Below are 17,867 nucleotides of genomic sequence, written 5' to 3' on the forward strand. Positions count from 1 at the left end.
AGGCCCAATTAAGCTATACTACGAGATACCGAATCTACAATCACCTCTAATTTGCATGGTTCAATTTTCCTAATTATACACAATGGCAAATTAGATTGTCCAGTTTGGTGGAAATACGTTTATTGCAGTATCTTTGCTAAATGAATGTGTTTCAAGTTTAATTAAATTCTTCAAAGTAGCAGATTGTGCTTGATAATTAATCATTAATCATAATTTCCCTCTAGCTAACAGTGTACTATTTTCAATAGCACTACACGCTTTTCAAAAAATGTAATTATCTAAAGTAAGCTAGTACTCAGTAAGAAAAAAAAACGGAGGGCCACATTAGTAAATACAAAACATTCCAGTAACAATAGTAAGCAAGGACAATTTTGATATCAAATAACTCGCTGCATTGTGGTAAGCAGAACACAAGTGATGGATTCCGTAAAGAAACCGTAGTGCAATACTACCTGTTTATCCACACGGGGGCAGCTGCCTCCCAATGTATCCCGTTGCAACTTGAGAAAATCCTTATACTCAAATCAGACCAGAGTCCATGTGCTTTTAACTACTGTTCCATCCTTTTTACATTACTTAATGTTATACAACCAATTGATGTGTTGAGTGGGCTTCAAGAGGTCCCTAAACACACCTTATTTACCAGTTAAGCATTTACACAAAAATGAAACCGGTGAACACCTGACTCCAACAGATGAAATTAAATGTATTAAGAAGTGCCAGGCTGCTATGCAGTTGCTTGGATAAACCATGGACATAAAGGGGTTAACAGTAATTGGATTACTACAGTCCTAGGTCCTTCCCTAAAACACACAACCCCATTAAGTGGTACAATATAAAACTACACACCTCCATAAATTGTGGTGTGACCCAGATCTCAACCTGTTTAACATTAAACACATTTCCAGGTAATACAAATATTGTTTTGGTTGCTGGAAATGTGTTTCAAATGATAACCCCATTGCTTTTGAAGCTAAAAATCATTATCTATAAGGAGTTTTAATTTGTTTACATTGCTATGCATACAGATGGAAACCCAATTTGCCAATTTCAAACTTCAATTATATTTGAATGCCTTTAGTTTAAAGGCAAACAACCAATTTTTTCCCCCATTAACAAATTCAACATTTCACAAATTGAACTGCAAGTCACTTGTGTGAATGCTCCATGGTTTTAGGATCCTTTATTTTTTAAATAAAAGTCTGTCATTGAGCTTCTTAACATGGCATTTTCACCAAAGTTAAAGATAACCAAGTCTAATTTACATACATGTAATAACTAAAATCACTTATTAACCAGAACTTTAAATGCATTGGAAAATATGTATTTAGGTACCTCGAGTAAAAAAAGAAGCATTTTCTCACTCTATGAAAAGCAAACCTATTACAAATAAAAAGCAATGTCAATATAAATAGGGAGTGGGCAGGAGAAAGATGACCTCATTGTATTTAGTGTCTATGAAATCATTAAAAGCATAATTTCAGTAATAACATACTATTTTACAGTTAAGTTATAACTAAGAAATGTATCACATCTTACAAAATAAAACAGCAGCTGGAAGCACAATTTTTTTTTTTTTTAAATATTAGCACACACAACGAAGCAGTGTACATTGCAAGCTAGGATTCAAAAGCTACAGAAAAATGGAGAAAAATAGTATAAATAACAAAATAATTTACAAGGTTGGTCACAATGAGCACCGCTGCCCATATATACAATAGTCATTTTTTCTGCAGTGATCCGATGACCATTTATTTTTTTTATATGCTCAGTTGGTTCTTTTATGATATTTCCACAGAGAAATTCTAATGTGCCGAGTCAATCCACTCCAAGCTGGATAGCTGGTCACATGAAAGTCTTGCAGATGAGACGGGTCTTCACAAACACCATCTGATCAAACGTAGAAAAGTCGAACCCTGGAAGTGCTTACGAGAAGGTTGTCGTCAAAGAACTTGGTCTCTATGATAACATTTCCACTGTAAGGATAAGAATAAAAACAAATATATTGATAAAAATACATAAATTGTGTGTGTGTGGTGGGGGGGCGGATCATCTGTCATTTATTAGGTTGTTAAGATTAATGCATAATGTTGTTTACATGAGAGGATAGCAAGCACACATGAAACCTTTCAACCAAATCATTCATCAGTTAATTAACTCAACATGAACACAAATTTAAAACAAATAAATTCAATACAAGAATTATACAAGTAAAAATGTTCTTTAAAACTGTTAAAGGTTGGAGAATCTGGCAGCCTATTCCAATCACTGTTTAGGTCTCTAAACTCTTAACCATAAAGTAAAAGGTCTTACGTTAAAATATTTGCTGGCATCATCTGAGATTCAGGTGCTGCCTCTATCAAAGACTGCCATGTGTTTGTGGAATTAGGAATCACAAAGCCAAATTCAAAGAACCACTCTGCAAAAAACAAGACAGATTAATCTGAAATTCATTCAGAACAGTTGTTAAACTTTTCATGACACCAAGTCGCATCATTAATCCTCCCATCATCTAGTTAGAAATGCAGTTCTTGTATTAAAATAATTAACTGGAAACAGCGAGCTGCTAAAAGGGAGTTCTTAGATCCAATTAGCGATCTTTATATAGGCGGTGGAAAGATACCATGAACCTTTCCTAACAGGAAAGTTTTCTAGACTTGGCAAGAAGTCTCATTCTAATCCGACTGAAGGTTTGTAAACCCCCCGGGGTCAGCTCAAGGAGAACTCTGATTGGCTAGCTGGATTTATCACTACAGCACGCTAGTTTTGAAATGGCAACTCAGTTGTTTAGAACTGAATAAAATGTACTGCTGCATGTCAATTGCAAAATGTAGCAAATATATTATGTTAAATAAGCCAACTGACAATATCTATGCTTTTTTTTTTCTTTCTACAATAATACTGGTTTAAGGTAACTTTTGTTTTGCAGAATTGGGAAGAAACAAAGACTAATGCAGTTAAATAGCTACCAAAATACTCATGCTTGCTCTGGTTTGTTGCAACAGGAAAGCAACAAACTTTGGCCTTATCCTTGCCAAAAAAAGGCTCAGAAAACGCCTCAAGATTAATTTTGCACATTAAGTGTCTTGTGTCAGGAATACTATATAACCTTTTCAGGATGGTAGCTGGCAAGCAGAGAGGTACCACAAGCCTTTCTTGAAGATGTAATGGTACTTCTGTCAGCTACTGGCCAAATTTACAGGCAAAAGGCAAAGTCTTCCATGGACAAATGTTTAAAAAATATTGAAGTCAGTTCTCTTATAACCCGATGTTGAAAATACAATTTTAAAACCAAGAAACAAATATCTGCAAAATTGATATGAATACAACAAAAACACAAAGGTGATTTTCTATTTTAATTTCCATTTTGCACCCTCAGGTTGAATTCAACCAGGGTACATTTCCTCAGTCTGTTAAGCATTGCATTCATGAAAACTCTCCCTCCCAGGCTCTAATTCCATTTCATAATATGTCCTAACAATAAAAAAAATGCTCTATGCTGGGTATTCATAAAGACATTTCTTTAACAAAAACCTCTTTTGGAGAAAGAAACAATGCTATAGGCAAATGCACCTCAGTCAACAATTCCGTAGTGCTGCCTCTTCACTAAAAAAGACCACCCAAAATCCAGGTGTCAAATCTTCAGTGAAAGCAAATTAAATCCTTTTAGCTGTGCTGTCAATTTGAGTTGTATAACACGCAAAAGCTCAAACTTGCTTGCAGGCACATGATGTAATGACTTGTGGCCTATTACATAATGATGATCTAGTGCAACAAACTCCTGAGTGAGTGAAGCGTTCAATTTAGCAGCAAATTCATTTCTCTCATCTGGGCACAGCCTTGCAACTCCAGCAATATTTATAAGACTCAGTGAACCTGTGGTGAAAATACTAGCAAGCTGATTCCACTTAGTTTCCACTTAGTTTCCACAATTTGTCTATTGTACAGTACATATCTTGTAATGTTCATGTACTGTGCAAATTAAAAAAAAAAGAATTGAAGCACACCATTACAGGGTGGCTCTGTATTCATTTGATAAGTGGAGGCGATCTCTACAGTATGCATTTCATTTAGTGCAATGTAAATGAATGCAGGGTACACACACACACCAGTCCAGGACTGCTGCAAATAACAAGCTGATGATCTGTAAATCCTAAAACACAAAAATATTGTGTTTCAACAAATTAACTAGTACGTAAATTTAGGAAGACACCCTTTATTCTACCCTTACTGGCACCAGAATATAGGCCACATAATACTGGTTCCAATTATCATTTACACTTATTTTACAGGACAAGTCTATGAACACTCCTAAGAATGTAATATTTTTCATGGAAAATGTGACTCTAAAATAGGATTAGTGTATTTCACCTACATGTGAGGAAGGATACTCTTTGGTAACAACTGATAACTACTAGAAAGAAAACACCTTAAGTGAAGACATGCATATATAACATGCCAGACTGCTCTAATAACAATGAAAACAGGCCTTTGCTGGACGACAATGAAATATATATGTACATATATATGTACCTTCTAGACACTGTCCTTTGAAAAAAACCTTCTGTTCAAGTCTGAATTTTTCCATATGTTCTGTCGAGGAGAAATTTAACTCTCTAGAAACTGCTTTGCACTTCAGGATCTTTTTAGGAACTCGAGCTGAAATGAACAAACACACTGGTTAGCAGAGATAATCAAGGCTGACATACAATCCAAATGCAAGAGCTTTACCACAACCTTTTAATACCACACTTAAAACACATCCAGTCCAAATGGGTTAATATCTTGTTAATGTCATTGACCGCTTATCACAAGATTGAAATGTCCTGGCCAGAGCACAACGGCAGCCAGTTGAAACATGCTTCTGATATCATCACGTGGTTATTTAGAACAATGACCTTTTATAATTTCAGTTGATTGTTCCTCAGCATTTGCATAAAATGTACAGAACAAAGGATTCCAGCTAATAACCCTTTATCACAATCACATTGTTGATATCAATCAAAATGTATCAATCACACAACAGCCTTCTATGCCATTTACTGCAATATCACTACTAGGGGGAAAAACAAGTTCAAGTTTAAAGTTGTTGTACAGTAGTGAAATGTTTTAACATGCAAGCACAGTACAGAAGGAAGAAGCAGGGAAATATTTGACTGAATCCATCCCTTAGAGGGATTAAGAATAACACTATTTACAGTTAAATATTTAACCTAAAAATGCAATGTTTAAAAACCATGTTAACATATCACTGATTGACAAATTATTTAATCAAATCCTTTCGCCAGTCATGTTGCTTGGAGAACAGTTAACAATACACTTGAAATATGAATGTTAGTATTATTGATTCTGGAGTATCAATCATAGTATCCATCTATGATTTCTTATGCAATTACGAAATACATTTGTTACGCACTAATGCAATGCAAAATGTAACAAATTTTCATGGGTGTAACATCCAATGTTAATTATTAGGTTCCCCTAGTCAGCATGTGCCAGTACACTAGAAAGGGCTTGAAATTAGACGATTACCTTCGTGTTCTACCCCTGGAACTGAAAGGTCTTCTGTTCCCTGCCAGAGAACTTTCCCCGTCTCTGCATCTCTCAAGTTCATCCAGTTTCTGTGGGGGTTGAGTCAAGGTCATTCCCAAACAGGTAAACCAGCAAACAGGTCACGCACCAATGTCAACTCATACCACTATGACAAGAGCATTGATTAAGCATTGTCTTTGCACTTCATTTGTGTGCATCTGTCTACATAGTGGACACAATAACTTCCTTATTTCACAAACCTTCTACTTTTACCATAGACCAAGCCTCCTATAACCTTTCAGACTGCATTTGGATATAATCTGATAACTGGTTATTAGTAATAAATTTACCCTTTATTACCTTGGTATCATATGGTTCACCCTACTGTGCACTTGTGAGAGTATGAGGATGTGTGTGCACAGCAAGCATGAACCATGAACCTCTGGGCAATTTCTTGCAACTAGCAGCCACAATGGCTAAATACGTGCCAAAATGCCAACAGTGCAAGTCTTATATCTTAAAAAATGGTAGGCCTAGAACAGAAGTTACATATGAACCAAACCCCACTTGATTTCAAATTGGGGATCAAGTATTTGTATTGATGGATAGTTCACAATTCTGAACGGGAAAAACAACACTATAAACTAGTGCGATCACATTCAGAGCTTCCAGATAGTTTTACAACATGTACTTTGTGTATATTTCATGAGAATTTTGGAAATTAAACCTTTCAAGTTTTCTTTTTTTGTTTGTTTTTTGTATACCAACGGCAAGTTTCTTTTGAATTTTTTTTTTTTTTTTTTTTTTTAATTGAAGGCAACAAGTATCAACTCTGAATCAAATTTATGCTTTAAAAAAAAAAAAAAGTTATTAATTTGGATTCTCAAATAAAAAGCCAGAAATGGCAAATAAACAAGGACTGGAAAAGAATTCATTATGAATGCAAAGAAACACAGTATGTGTCTAGTTGGAGAATGCCAAAATGTTCCTCCGTTAAAAGGATTACATATTGAATTTGAATCTTCTAATGTCTGACACAGGCGTAAATCCTACCTTTCCTTTATTATTAAGGACTAACTCAGCCTACAAATCTAACAGATGCATAGAAATAATCCAATTTAAAAACCGAACTGGTTTGGTGCTTTATTGACCTCATTAAAATATTGATAAAAGATAAACTATTACCATTTGTTCTTTGTTTAAAACCAGAAGTACAGATGCTTGTTGAGCTCATGAAACAAAAGTTTCTGACAATCCCCGGTACTCACTGTCTCTGGCACCTGATAATACTTTACTCCACCATCTGTGTCTCCCATAATGTTCACAATTCATATTCTCACAAGAATTTACAAATCTTAGTGCCAGTAACAGCCTTAAGTTCTGAACTGACATTTTTAAATCTGTTAGAATAAACAAAATATTACACTTTAAATACATTTCAAAGGAACCTCTTCCTTTTGTGTTCTGAATGGGATGAGCATCAACAATTGTAGTAGCCCCACCCCCCCACATAAATGACAGCCGAGAATGGCTGACTATATTGTGTGCCTGTTAGTTCCTTAGTGTTTTATTGGTATGGGGTAATAAGCTATAGATTGCCTTTAAAAGATAATCTGTAAATTTACACAACATACAACATTAACATACAAGATGTAGAAAAGCTCCAAACATGATTCAATTCTACAAATACAATCCAATGAATAGTGCTGCACAAACCAATAACCCTCACCTGATTTCGGTGAAGAGCTCAATCCAAATAAATCTGTTTATGTACAGCTCTTCCAATTATTCAATTAACATACAAAACATGCTAAACTTACTAAAAGAAAAGTCAGCTCAGAAGTGATACAATACATAGATATAAATATCCTTATGAACATGTATTGTTCAATATATAATTTACTTGGTCCCATTTATCCTTCCCAGTATGCATTTAACATACATGTCTGATAAGTGATGGACGGTCTACAAATCCACATCTCACCAATCACAAACTGCTGTCAAGCCGAGAAAACATCTCAATTTTAAATGGAAACCTAAAATCTGCAGCTTTTCAAAGTGCTGCTTTCAGCTAAAAATAAAACAGCCGAGCACAGTAAACACTTCTCTGTTGCAATATATTACTCTGCTAGTTTTAAATGAATTACATTTGAAATTAGGACAACACTGAAAGTAGATGTCAGAAGATCTCTCAAACAGCACACTGCTATAAATCAGACAATTCTATTTATTTTTAAATGTATTTCGCTTTCAAAAAAAAAAAAAAAAAAAGGGACGCGAAGGACTGCTGTACTGTAAGTAGTTCATCTTGGGTTGTCTGTCGGGACTGAACCACAAAATACAATGTGCTTACTAAGGTGTGTCTACATTAGTTTGTATTACATGGTGGATTGAGGCTGCAGTCTCTTCGGAGGCTTCACATGTACATAGTTGTGAGTTTCTTTATTTTTTCAGCAGTGGTAGAAAGAAAAAAAAACCTTTACGTTTCTTTACAGAGCGCGGCGTTTATTTGATGGCAGCGTCTACTAAAAAGCTGATATCTGAGTGAGGCGTTAATATGAGGACGGCGTTAATTCGAAGTAATATGGTATTTGTTGGAGTCACAAACATTAAGCTCAAAATCACTATGTAATATCCAACAATCTGACATGTATTTAACTTCAAATGTTTTTATTTTTTAATTTGTGTATCTTAAAATCAGGCAGTGTCTGCCTAGTTATCTTACAGGGTTCTCTGCATTTCTTTCTTCCCTGTGTCTTATTTTATCCTAATAAAATATTATTATATTATAATAATATAATACTAAAATAGTATTATTATTATTTATTGCATCTCCTCTGCTTGCTGCCTTTGTAAAGGGGAGTCACAGCTTGTCTATCGGGCAACACTTATGGGAGGAAGTTGGGCAAAAAACACCCCTTCACCATTTACTAAATTTTTTTTTATTTATTTATTTATTTTTTTAAACATTACTTTTAGTTAAAAACTTTCAAGTCAAAAGGACATTAAGCATAACGAAGTGGAATTGTGTAGAAGTCATTTTGTTTGCTAAAACCATTGTCCACTAAGAAACACTGAGTAAACTGTTCATTTAACTCAATCTAAATAGGTGGTATTTAGCAAAGCTTTAAATGGTCACTGTAGGATTCATAATAAAACAAAGAACAAAATAAAAAATGTAAGGATATGCACAAAACTTTCTACAACGTCTCACGATACACTTTCAGTCATTTAAACAAGGCTACTGACAGACTCATTAATGCAGTTTTAATTCTTCACGACAGATGTCTATAGGATCCCACCTAGTATGAGCTCCATGGTAGATGTCAGCATGATTTCACCACTGGAGATAAGGCTCCTGCTAAACGCCTCAGACACAAACACACAATGCTAATCAGTCCTTTGTGTATTGTTGGTTTCATAACAGAAGGTTATATCTACTCAATTCACCCTTTCAGTGAAAAACCTCTTCATTTTTTCACAGTTAAAATAGCACTGTCCATTCCCTTTTCAACAAAGTACAGTAGACACAATTTTAATGACTGGTTTCCTTAAAACAGCAAGCACAGTGTAGTTCTTATTCGTCGCTTTTAATTATGAACAGCCTGGAAACTCGCCTTCATTTCCTCTTTTTATTTCCATTGGATGGTTTCATCGGAAATGTAAAGCTGGCAATGGTTAATAACTGGGGAGTTAATACACTAATAGAAGCCAGGGATTTCGATACTATGTATGTTCTTTTTATTTATCAACGTCTGGATGCCATTAAGAATAATTCCCTAACTTAGCCTTTTTTGCCAATGTTGCATGGCCTATATTATTAAAACAAAACAGCAATATTCTGTCTATCAAAACAAATTATATATGAAAAACACACTATACTATAATTAGTGTTCATGTAAAACTTGTGTGGTTTCAGAAGCTCAAGGCTTTTTCTAAACATTATGAAAAAAGTTATCTTTTTGCAATAGCATAAAAAAGGACAGATTTTCCATTGTGGGGAAATTGCTTAATACATCCATTTGCTAAGGAGTGGACAATTAGCCTGTAAGTTGCCCATGTTGGCAAATATAGGCCAGTCCTTCCTGACCTCAGACAGCCCTACTGGAATTCCCACTACGATTACTCCAAGCAACAGCAGTGCAATATATTTATACAGAACCCGGTAAATTCAAGTTTTCTGCTCAAGGGCTCATGCCAATAAAACTGGCATGGTAAACAAAACTTTTGAATTTCCATTTTACAGACCTGCAGTATACATTTTATTTTTAAGTTCACAGAATTGGAAACTTGCAAACGTATCCTTGCTAAAAAAACAGTGCTACCACTGAAAAAAATATGCCAACACTACAGATCTAAAAATAAATGTGAAATGTAAAAACATTATAAACTCACATCCACTCTGTGAGATGTTAATAAGCTTGGTAAAAAAAGGGAGTCCTACATTATTATTCTGAACAGGACTCTGCATATTGATAGACCAATTCAATAAACCGATACAGACATTAGACAAAATATTCGTCTGGTTTTCTGATTTTAAATTTGACCTTGTAGGCCTGTATATATCTGGCCAAGATACATACAGAACTATTGTAAACAATAAGCAAGTCACGTTTTTAAAATGAATATGATTATAAATAATAATAATAACTCTTCTGGTATTAAAACACATGCCCATTTAAATGACTAGAGGTTCTGCTTCCATTTAGTAATGCTGGCACAAACCCTTGAGTCTCCACCACTGTAAATGCCCACTTGTGTGACATAACCCTATCTATTTTTTAGATTGTACAACCTACCCACAATATTAGATAAAATTACAGCACATGTACACTATAGCAGAGACAGACACAAAGTCTGGGTTTCCAGAATAACCTACTATTTGGTTTGATTTAAGGATGCAAGGTAAATGACAGTACAGCGCTCCCTCACTATAAGGCTTATAATGCGCCATGGATATACCGCTCCTACAGCATGTCGTCCAATTCCTTATACTAGTGATCCATGCAATATTTCTACAGTAAATACAGTACCGGTGTTGTTCAAACTGTAAACAACTTCTCAATCTAACTTCCGTTTCTGTCTCTCCCTTTTGATACAGTATCTGAACTGAAGAAAAGCTGCGCTGGCACTTTACAACACAACCATCTTACTCAGCACTCGTTTTATAACTAAATAAATATTAGGCCTATTATGTGGCTATCTTTCCTAATGTATTTACTTTTTTGCTATGAGAGGAGTTGCGGCATTCTCTGGGAGACGAGAAGCTTAAGCTTTGTTTCAGCCCCGCTCCGGCAGCCGAACCTGGGGTGAGCCCATTCCCTCTTACCTTCGCCCGACCCGCTCTCCTTCTCGCAATTGGTTTGCTTGTCTGTCGCTTCAAACTGAACTCCCAACTGCCGTTTTGCCAGGCTATTTATACTTTAAAAACTGCTAATTAAAATGATCCACTAGTGGGAATGTTACCTTTTTTGTGTAAAAAATATAGCGTTGATTACAAGGTGCTTTATGCATGGCTAATTCACGGTAAGTTACATTGTTGCTTCACTATATATGGATTATAGTGAGGGAGTATTTTTATTTTGTATTTTAGTCAGATGTGTCTTGTGTCCCTGCGGCGCCCACTTCCCTCTCCCCATTTAAAACGCTCTTAGGTTATAACGCTCATATTGTATAACAATATTACATTTTCCAAGAAATACTTCTGGCAACCAGTGTCGCAAGACACCAGTAAGCCCAAGCCATTCTTATTGACAAAGTCATTACATTTTGTGACGAAAGCAGAGGTTCCCTGATATGTACATATTAATGTGAATGGAATCTATTGTAAAAAGGTATCAAACCGAACCTCTTACAGTAACATCCAATATGAAAAGCACCCTGGGACTCACCAGGCCGTTACAGACTCAAGGCTGCAAATTCCAAGGATTTAAGAATGACCACGCTGGAAACTGCAGCCTTGGCTTCCACGACTTCCTCCGGTCGCATACATAATCAACTAATAAAGCCAAGAATAAGCAACTTATGGTTCATCTGATTAGATCATACAATCACTAACTTTAATCAAGCACATTAGATATTGCTGCAGTAGTCCACAGATATCTCTATTTAAATAAATTACCCACACTACAGTGTATTATGTAAACTGAAAACCTGTCAACTTTAAAATCAGTAGTATTGCATGGAATAGTCCTGAAGAACAGAATGGCAGAATTATCTTTAAGCAATCAGCAACTACTGCAAATAATGTTACAATATAATAATGATAATAAAAAAAAAAAAACACCACATCAGTTCTTTAAAGTCATTTGCTGACATATTTCTTAATATTTAGTTTTAGCATGAATTTTGTGCTATTTCGTGTAGCTTAAATTACCCATTATGCTACTATAAACTGTATCTTAGTTGATTGAAGATTTGATGCAAAAACCTGTTACTGTACACTGACAGCCAGCATGAAACTCGACTCTTCTTGGAAAGCATTCACATATTTTTTTTGACCACGAAGAATCAAAACGTACTGAAACCAACAAGCATCATTATTACACACGGATTGACCAAGAGTCAGTTCTCAGTGCTACAGTTAAATAGATTTTTTTTTTCGACTGCATCGTAAAAAAACCCAAAACGTTCAACACCAGTATCTACTCTGTGATGCATGCCCCAGTTTTAATTTGAGTCATGGAAAACCCAGACTCTCAGTACTCCACATAATAGACTTAATGCAGAGAATATTGTTGAAAATATATTTAAATTAATTTAGTACATACGGCCTTAAAACACTTTGGAAATCAATATACAACTTTATATTGCGATTAAACTACAGTACAGTGTATTATTTACAAAAAAATACAAAACAAAAACAAAAACAGAAAAACATTGCACCGAACTTGGTGCATATGTACACCGTGCCAAACAGTTCAGAAATATAATAAGCTATGGTGAAAGGAACTACAGCATTGCATTAGTAAATTTAACTGTGCCCTGAATAACAGGCCCGTTCTTAATCCAAACATGGTTTATACACACAAGCACCGGACAGCCCCTTATCTTAACCTAAACTCCATTACAAATTAAAATGCATCTTTTTATTCTGTTCTACGCACAATTATAAAAAAAATCTTTGCAGGATATAACTACTGATTGTACACCTCGCGAGAAGACTTGTTGTCACAGTAACAGGACAGGTACACGAACTGTAGAAAGCGCCAAAAAGATACACATTCTAAAAATTCAAAATGCAACCGAGCTATATGAAGTTAAATAATAAACACCATCAAAACAGAATGCTATTACTGACATTATGCAAAGCATAGGGAAAAAGCAAAACAAACACATCTCATTTATAACTGTTGCACCCTAATACCAGTGAAACGAGTAACACAAATAATTTAAAAAGGACATTTAATACTATCTACAACAAGCACTGATTTGATAGTGACCTATTTAATCTTCAAACCACCCCAAGCAACCAATCAGCACATGCATAGCAAAGGATACAGTTTAAACCCCTTTAAAATCTCCTTCGCTCTGTCTTCGACTGAAGACATTGTATATGAAATCTTCAGTTTCTTTTAATTTAAAAAACAAATGCAATTCGTTACAAAATGGACTCCACTTAATCAATGGTCGAAAACAAAATAAAACTCTAGAACAGGTGAAAAAAAACAAAAAAAAAAACAAAACAAAAAAATATATAGTTTTATTCTCAGCTGCAGCACTCCTTCGGAGTGCTCAATCAACCTACCCGAAATAGAAGGCTCAAGATTGACAGTTGATTTGTCCGAACAGAATGCGAAAAGGAGAAGGCTGATACAAAAATAGCCAATCAGCGAGAAGAGACAGGGTCACTAGGCGGGTGTTTGGTTGAGTAGAGAAGCGTCACCGATGGCAACCCCCCCCCCCCAGCAACGTGACGTCACCTAGAGACCGGTGTACGGCAAGGTGAGGGAGACAAAACACGTCTTGCACAAGTGTTTTTGTTGACAATAGTAGGCTTCAATTCTTTACGGAAAGTTGAATTGCACAGACCGCAGAGTCTTATCAGTCAGATAGTTTGCACAGTAAGCAGTAACCAAAAAAATGATTGTCCTTGAGGCTGAATTTGAGTGGCCTCCTGTTTAGTCTGGTCCAAGTCTGAGCAGTTATGAGCGCATTGATTTAAATAACTGATCAATCCTATTTATGTCAGTGAAATCACAGTAACAAACAGAAGTTCAGGAAAGTAAACTATGTCGTGGTTTTAGAAGTGTTAGTTCCTAAATATGACCCTTGCTTGGGTGTTCTTAAAATATATTTCATTTGAACAAAATCTATGATCAACCAGTGTTGGATGTGTAATTTATACCAGAATCTCATTCGCTTGGTCTGTGTGGTCTTTGTGTGAAGAGTGCCAGGATGCACAAGAACAAGTGTAACATGGAACATATTCAAGGAGAAGCCCTTTGTTGAAAATACCAGCTCGTTTGACAAGATTTGTGAATTCTAATAAACAGTTGATACATGATACATTTAGGTTAAAGTGTTTGTAATATCAGCAATCAGATGCTGTGGTCATACTGCAAAATCCCAGAAAGTGCTATCGTGCAATATCCTTGATTTGCCATTCAGTAAACTATGTAGAGCAACTACTTAACAAGCAGTCAGTTAGATCACATAAAAGCCTTTTACTCATGTTTTATTATTTAGAAAAAAAAACAAAAAACCCATCACAAACCTTTTCCAAGTGGTGGTTGTATTTTCACATGACTACTTAAACTCTCCTGCTCACCTACAATGCCCTTCATCACACAGGTCCTAAGTACCTCCTCAACCTGCTGACCCGTTATGTCCCTGCCTGCAAGCTGAGGTCCTCTGACCCTGGACTGCATGTTATACCCAAGCAACAGTGCACCACACTTGGAGAACGCTCGTTTAGCTTCATGGCTCCGACTCTTTGGAACTCACTTCCAGCTTTAATGTGTGATGCTCCCACCATCGCTTGTTTTAAATCGACTCTCAAGACCCACCTGTTCTCTATTGCTTTCCGTGCACTTTTAGCCTGATATCTGCTATTAGCTGCTAATATTTAATGTATTATGCTACTATTATGTATTATGCACTTTCCACTGTATTTAATGTACTATTTAATGTATTATGCTACTATCATGTATTATGCACTTTCCACTGTATTTAATGTACTATTTAATGTATTATGCTACTATCATGTATTATGCACTTTCCACTGTATTTAATGTATTATTTAATGTATTATGCTACTATCATGTATTATGCACTTTCCACTGTATTTAATGTATTATGAATTTGTTTTGCTGTATATCATGTATTATGCATTTCTCTGTAGTTAAGGTATTATGCATTTTCTTGCTGTTACTGCATCTTGTAAAGTGCTTTGTGATGGTGGTCCACTATGAAAGGTGCTATATAAAATAAAGATTGATTGATTGATTGTGTTACAAGACGCATTCTTTTTCAGGAAGACAATGTAAATGATCCTTTTGTCATATAAATGCTTTAAATAAATCCCAATGTTTATGCGTAACTGATTTACATAATATATTTACTGTGCAGTAACTTATTGTTATAAATGTATTCAATAAACATTTATAAAAGCCCATTTGCACAGTGTAAACCCATTTATTTCTATAGATAATGTTGTACTGTATACTGCCACTAAAATGGATATGTTATATAATTTACATTTCCCCCCCAAATTATATTCCTATCTGTTTAATATCCTATAAGGCATGTGCTGTGATTCTCATTCATGTTTTTGATTAGATCTTTATTGCCATAGTTACTACGGCTACTAATTATTTCAGCAAAAAAAGCTTCAAGGCTGATTTTGAGGAACTGAGGTGGGGAAGAAAATTAACATTACACTGTGCACTTTGGCAGATAGAATTGAAAGAATTGCGCATTGAACCCTGTGTGACATTGATATGCTTCCCCACAATCAGCCTTGAGGTGCATTTTTGCTGGAATAGGTATTGTATTATGCAGGGCAAACAATGACAGAGAATAATGCAGCACATACATAATATGATATTAAACAGGTAAGAAATCACATATATGGAAAATGAAGATGAAATCCCTTTGATTTAGCAAAGATAAAACATTGTTAAAAAGAATGACATGTGGTCCAGAGATTAAAGACATGGACTTATAACCAAGAAGTCCTTGGCTCAAATCTTAGCGCTGCAATGGACTCATTGTGTGACTCTGAGCGTCACTTTTGCTCCATGTTTTGGGTGAGACATTATTCTAAGTGACTCTGCAGCTGATGCATGGTTCACACACCCTAGTCTTGTATCTTGTAAAGCTCTTTGTGATGGTGGTCCACTATGAAAGGACAATATATAAAAGATTATTATTTATGGAGAGTACAGGGAGTTTACAGTAGCCTTGCATGCATTTTGAAAGTCAAAAGAATATGTTGGATATTGATTTCCGATACAATTTGAGTAGAAAATATTATTAGATTAATCAATTGACTTAATTATTTTTTAATCTAAGTGTTATTTTTGTTGGAAGTGGAGCTACAATTGCTGTATTGTTTTATGCATTCAGATTCTTGCTATCTGTGTAGATGCCACAGTTCTCAAAGACAGAGTGCCATTCTCAATTTGTTTCTTGCATGGTTTGCAATTGCTGTGCAATAGAGTAGTCCCATGCAGTATTCCACAGAGCTGCATTAAGACCAACATTTTTATTGTGTTTTGGATATTGTGTTGAATGTGTTCTATAGATGGTTATGAGTGTCATAACAGTCAGATTCTTCAATAAGAACAGCCTTTAGTGTTAAAAATTCAATTCTTTAGTGAAACTTTAGTAAAACAACTAGGAACTACTGCCACTGTTATACTATATATATAGCGCAAATGATAGGAGATCAGCTTGTCATACAGTTTGTACTTTTGCAAGGCGTATAGCTCATACTGTTGTATGCATTAGAGCGGTGCTTTCTAGTGGTAGAATCTTGTATTGCTTTCTTGAATAATACCAGACCAATAGAAGAGGCACAAACATAGACTGAGTACACTGGTTACTCAAGGGCTTCCTTTTGGTAGATAATACATCATTAAATACACCCCCCTCGCTATAAACTCACCTTCCATCTCCTCTGCAGACATTAAGGTCTTAATGTTTGCAGAAATTTATAGTGGCTGTTTTTCTTGCCACTATAAATTATTGTATTATTATAAAGGGATGTAATAAATCATTCTGGGGAAGCACCAACAAGCAATTTGATTTGAGTGTATCAGGGTTAAAGTCTTTCAATTTCCTCAGTTGTGCCAGGAAGCACATGACAAAATTAAAATATGTTAATGAAATGTCTGCATATCTATCACAATTTTTAAAACTCAGCTAATATGATACAGCAGCCCACTATACTACCTGGAAGTAAAAGGCTACATACTATATAAATACACAAACTGATACTTTTGGTATGCTTTTTAAATTGTTACTAGATTGATCTTTTGGTTCCATTGATAATCTATGATGTAGGGAATAAGCTTTTCCACAAGGGGGAGACAATATACCACTATAAAACCTCTCTATTCAGACTTTTGCATGATACAACACAGTACTCAATTGTATCGTAGTTTAGCCACAAAAAAAAAAAAAAAGATGAAAGCAATGTTTATGCCAAACAACTGTATCTGTCAGTATATCCATATGTTAACTTTACAGCGGCCAGGTAAAAGAAACATACCTGCTAATTGTTTTTATTGACTCAGAGTCAATAATTAGCAACAATTGCTTCAATCAAGAACTCAACTACCCTTAGGACAGGAGATGCAAAATAAAACAGAGTAATGTGTTATGCATTGAGGCAGCAGACAACACACGATATAACACATGATATATGAATCCCTATTTAATCAACCATTTCCAGAAATGTAGACCTACTATTGAGGGGCTATTACATGTAAGGCAATATAGCAACAAAATAAACATGGGAATATAAAAGGCAATGAACATTTGTTTAATACACTAACAATTGGTTGTTGACCTTAAACAGGGAAAGCTCCAATGGGGCAATGAATATCTCCTGAAATATGATCCTGCATCAGTAGAGACCACCACAGGAGTGTTATTACCAGAAGGTCTTATCACTGCTGATATTAGTATAACCTATTTAATACAAACTGCTTTGTGCAGATTATTCAGTGCTTGATTCTCAATAAAGGAGTTTTTTCTGCTCCACTGGTTTCCAGTTCTCTTGTTGCAATATTGTGTTTTTAAAGTTGAACAGCTTCAAATGCCATTTGTCCATTATAAAAAGTGTACTGTTGTATGGTAAAGCACAGGTGAGCATGGTAAGTGACAGT

At 35.3% G+C, this 17,867-nt stretch overlaps 1 protein-coding gene across 1 annotated transcript; it reads right to left on the bottom strand.

The window, feature by feature from the left end:
• Positions 1-1,168: 1,168 nt before the first annotated feature.
• LOC121326523 (retinal rod rhodopsin-sensitive cGMP 3',5'-cyclic phosphodiesterase subunit delta-like) lies at positions 1,169-13,277 on the bottom strand. Its single transcript, XM_041269853.1, has 5 exons — positions 13,033-13,277; positions 5,533-5,621; positions 4,534-4,659; positions 2,314-2,419; positions 1,169-1,976 (listed from the first exon to the last, which is right to left on the bottom strand). Exons 1-5 carry the CDS (start codon positions 13,080-13,082, stop codon positions 1,895-1,897), a joined length of 453 nt encoding a protein of 150 aa, XP_041125787.1. The 5' UTR covers positions 13,083-13,277; the 3' UTR covers positions 1,169-1,894.
• Positions 13,278-17,867: the final 4,590 nt, after the last annotated feature.

The sequence above is a fragment of the Polyodon spathula genome, chromosome 14, assembly GCF_017654505.1.
Source record: "Polyodon spathula isolate WHYD16114869_AA chromosome 14, ASM1765450v1, whole genome shotgun sequence".
Taxonomy (NCBI): Eukaryota; Metazoa; Chordata; class Actinopteri; order Acipenseriformes; family Polyodontidae; genus Polyodon; species Polyodon spathula.

What these genes read in the sequence shown, in the direction of transcription:
- LOC121326523 (XM_041269853.1), bottom strand. Translation starts at nt 13,082, where the DNA reads ATGTCTTCAGTCGAAGACAGAGCGAAGGAGATTTTAAAGGGGTTTAAA. An exon ending in ATTTTAAAGGGGTTTAAACT is followed by an intron (nt 5,622 to 13,032) that starts GTATCCTTTGCT and finishes CAACCCCCACAG; the next exon opens with AAACTGGATGAACTTGAGAG. An exon ending in CAAAGGACAGTGTCTAGAAG is followed by an intron (nt 2,420 to 4,533) that starts GTACATATATAT and finishes TGTTTTTTGCAG; the next exon opens with AGTGGTTCTTTGAATTTGGC.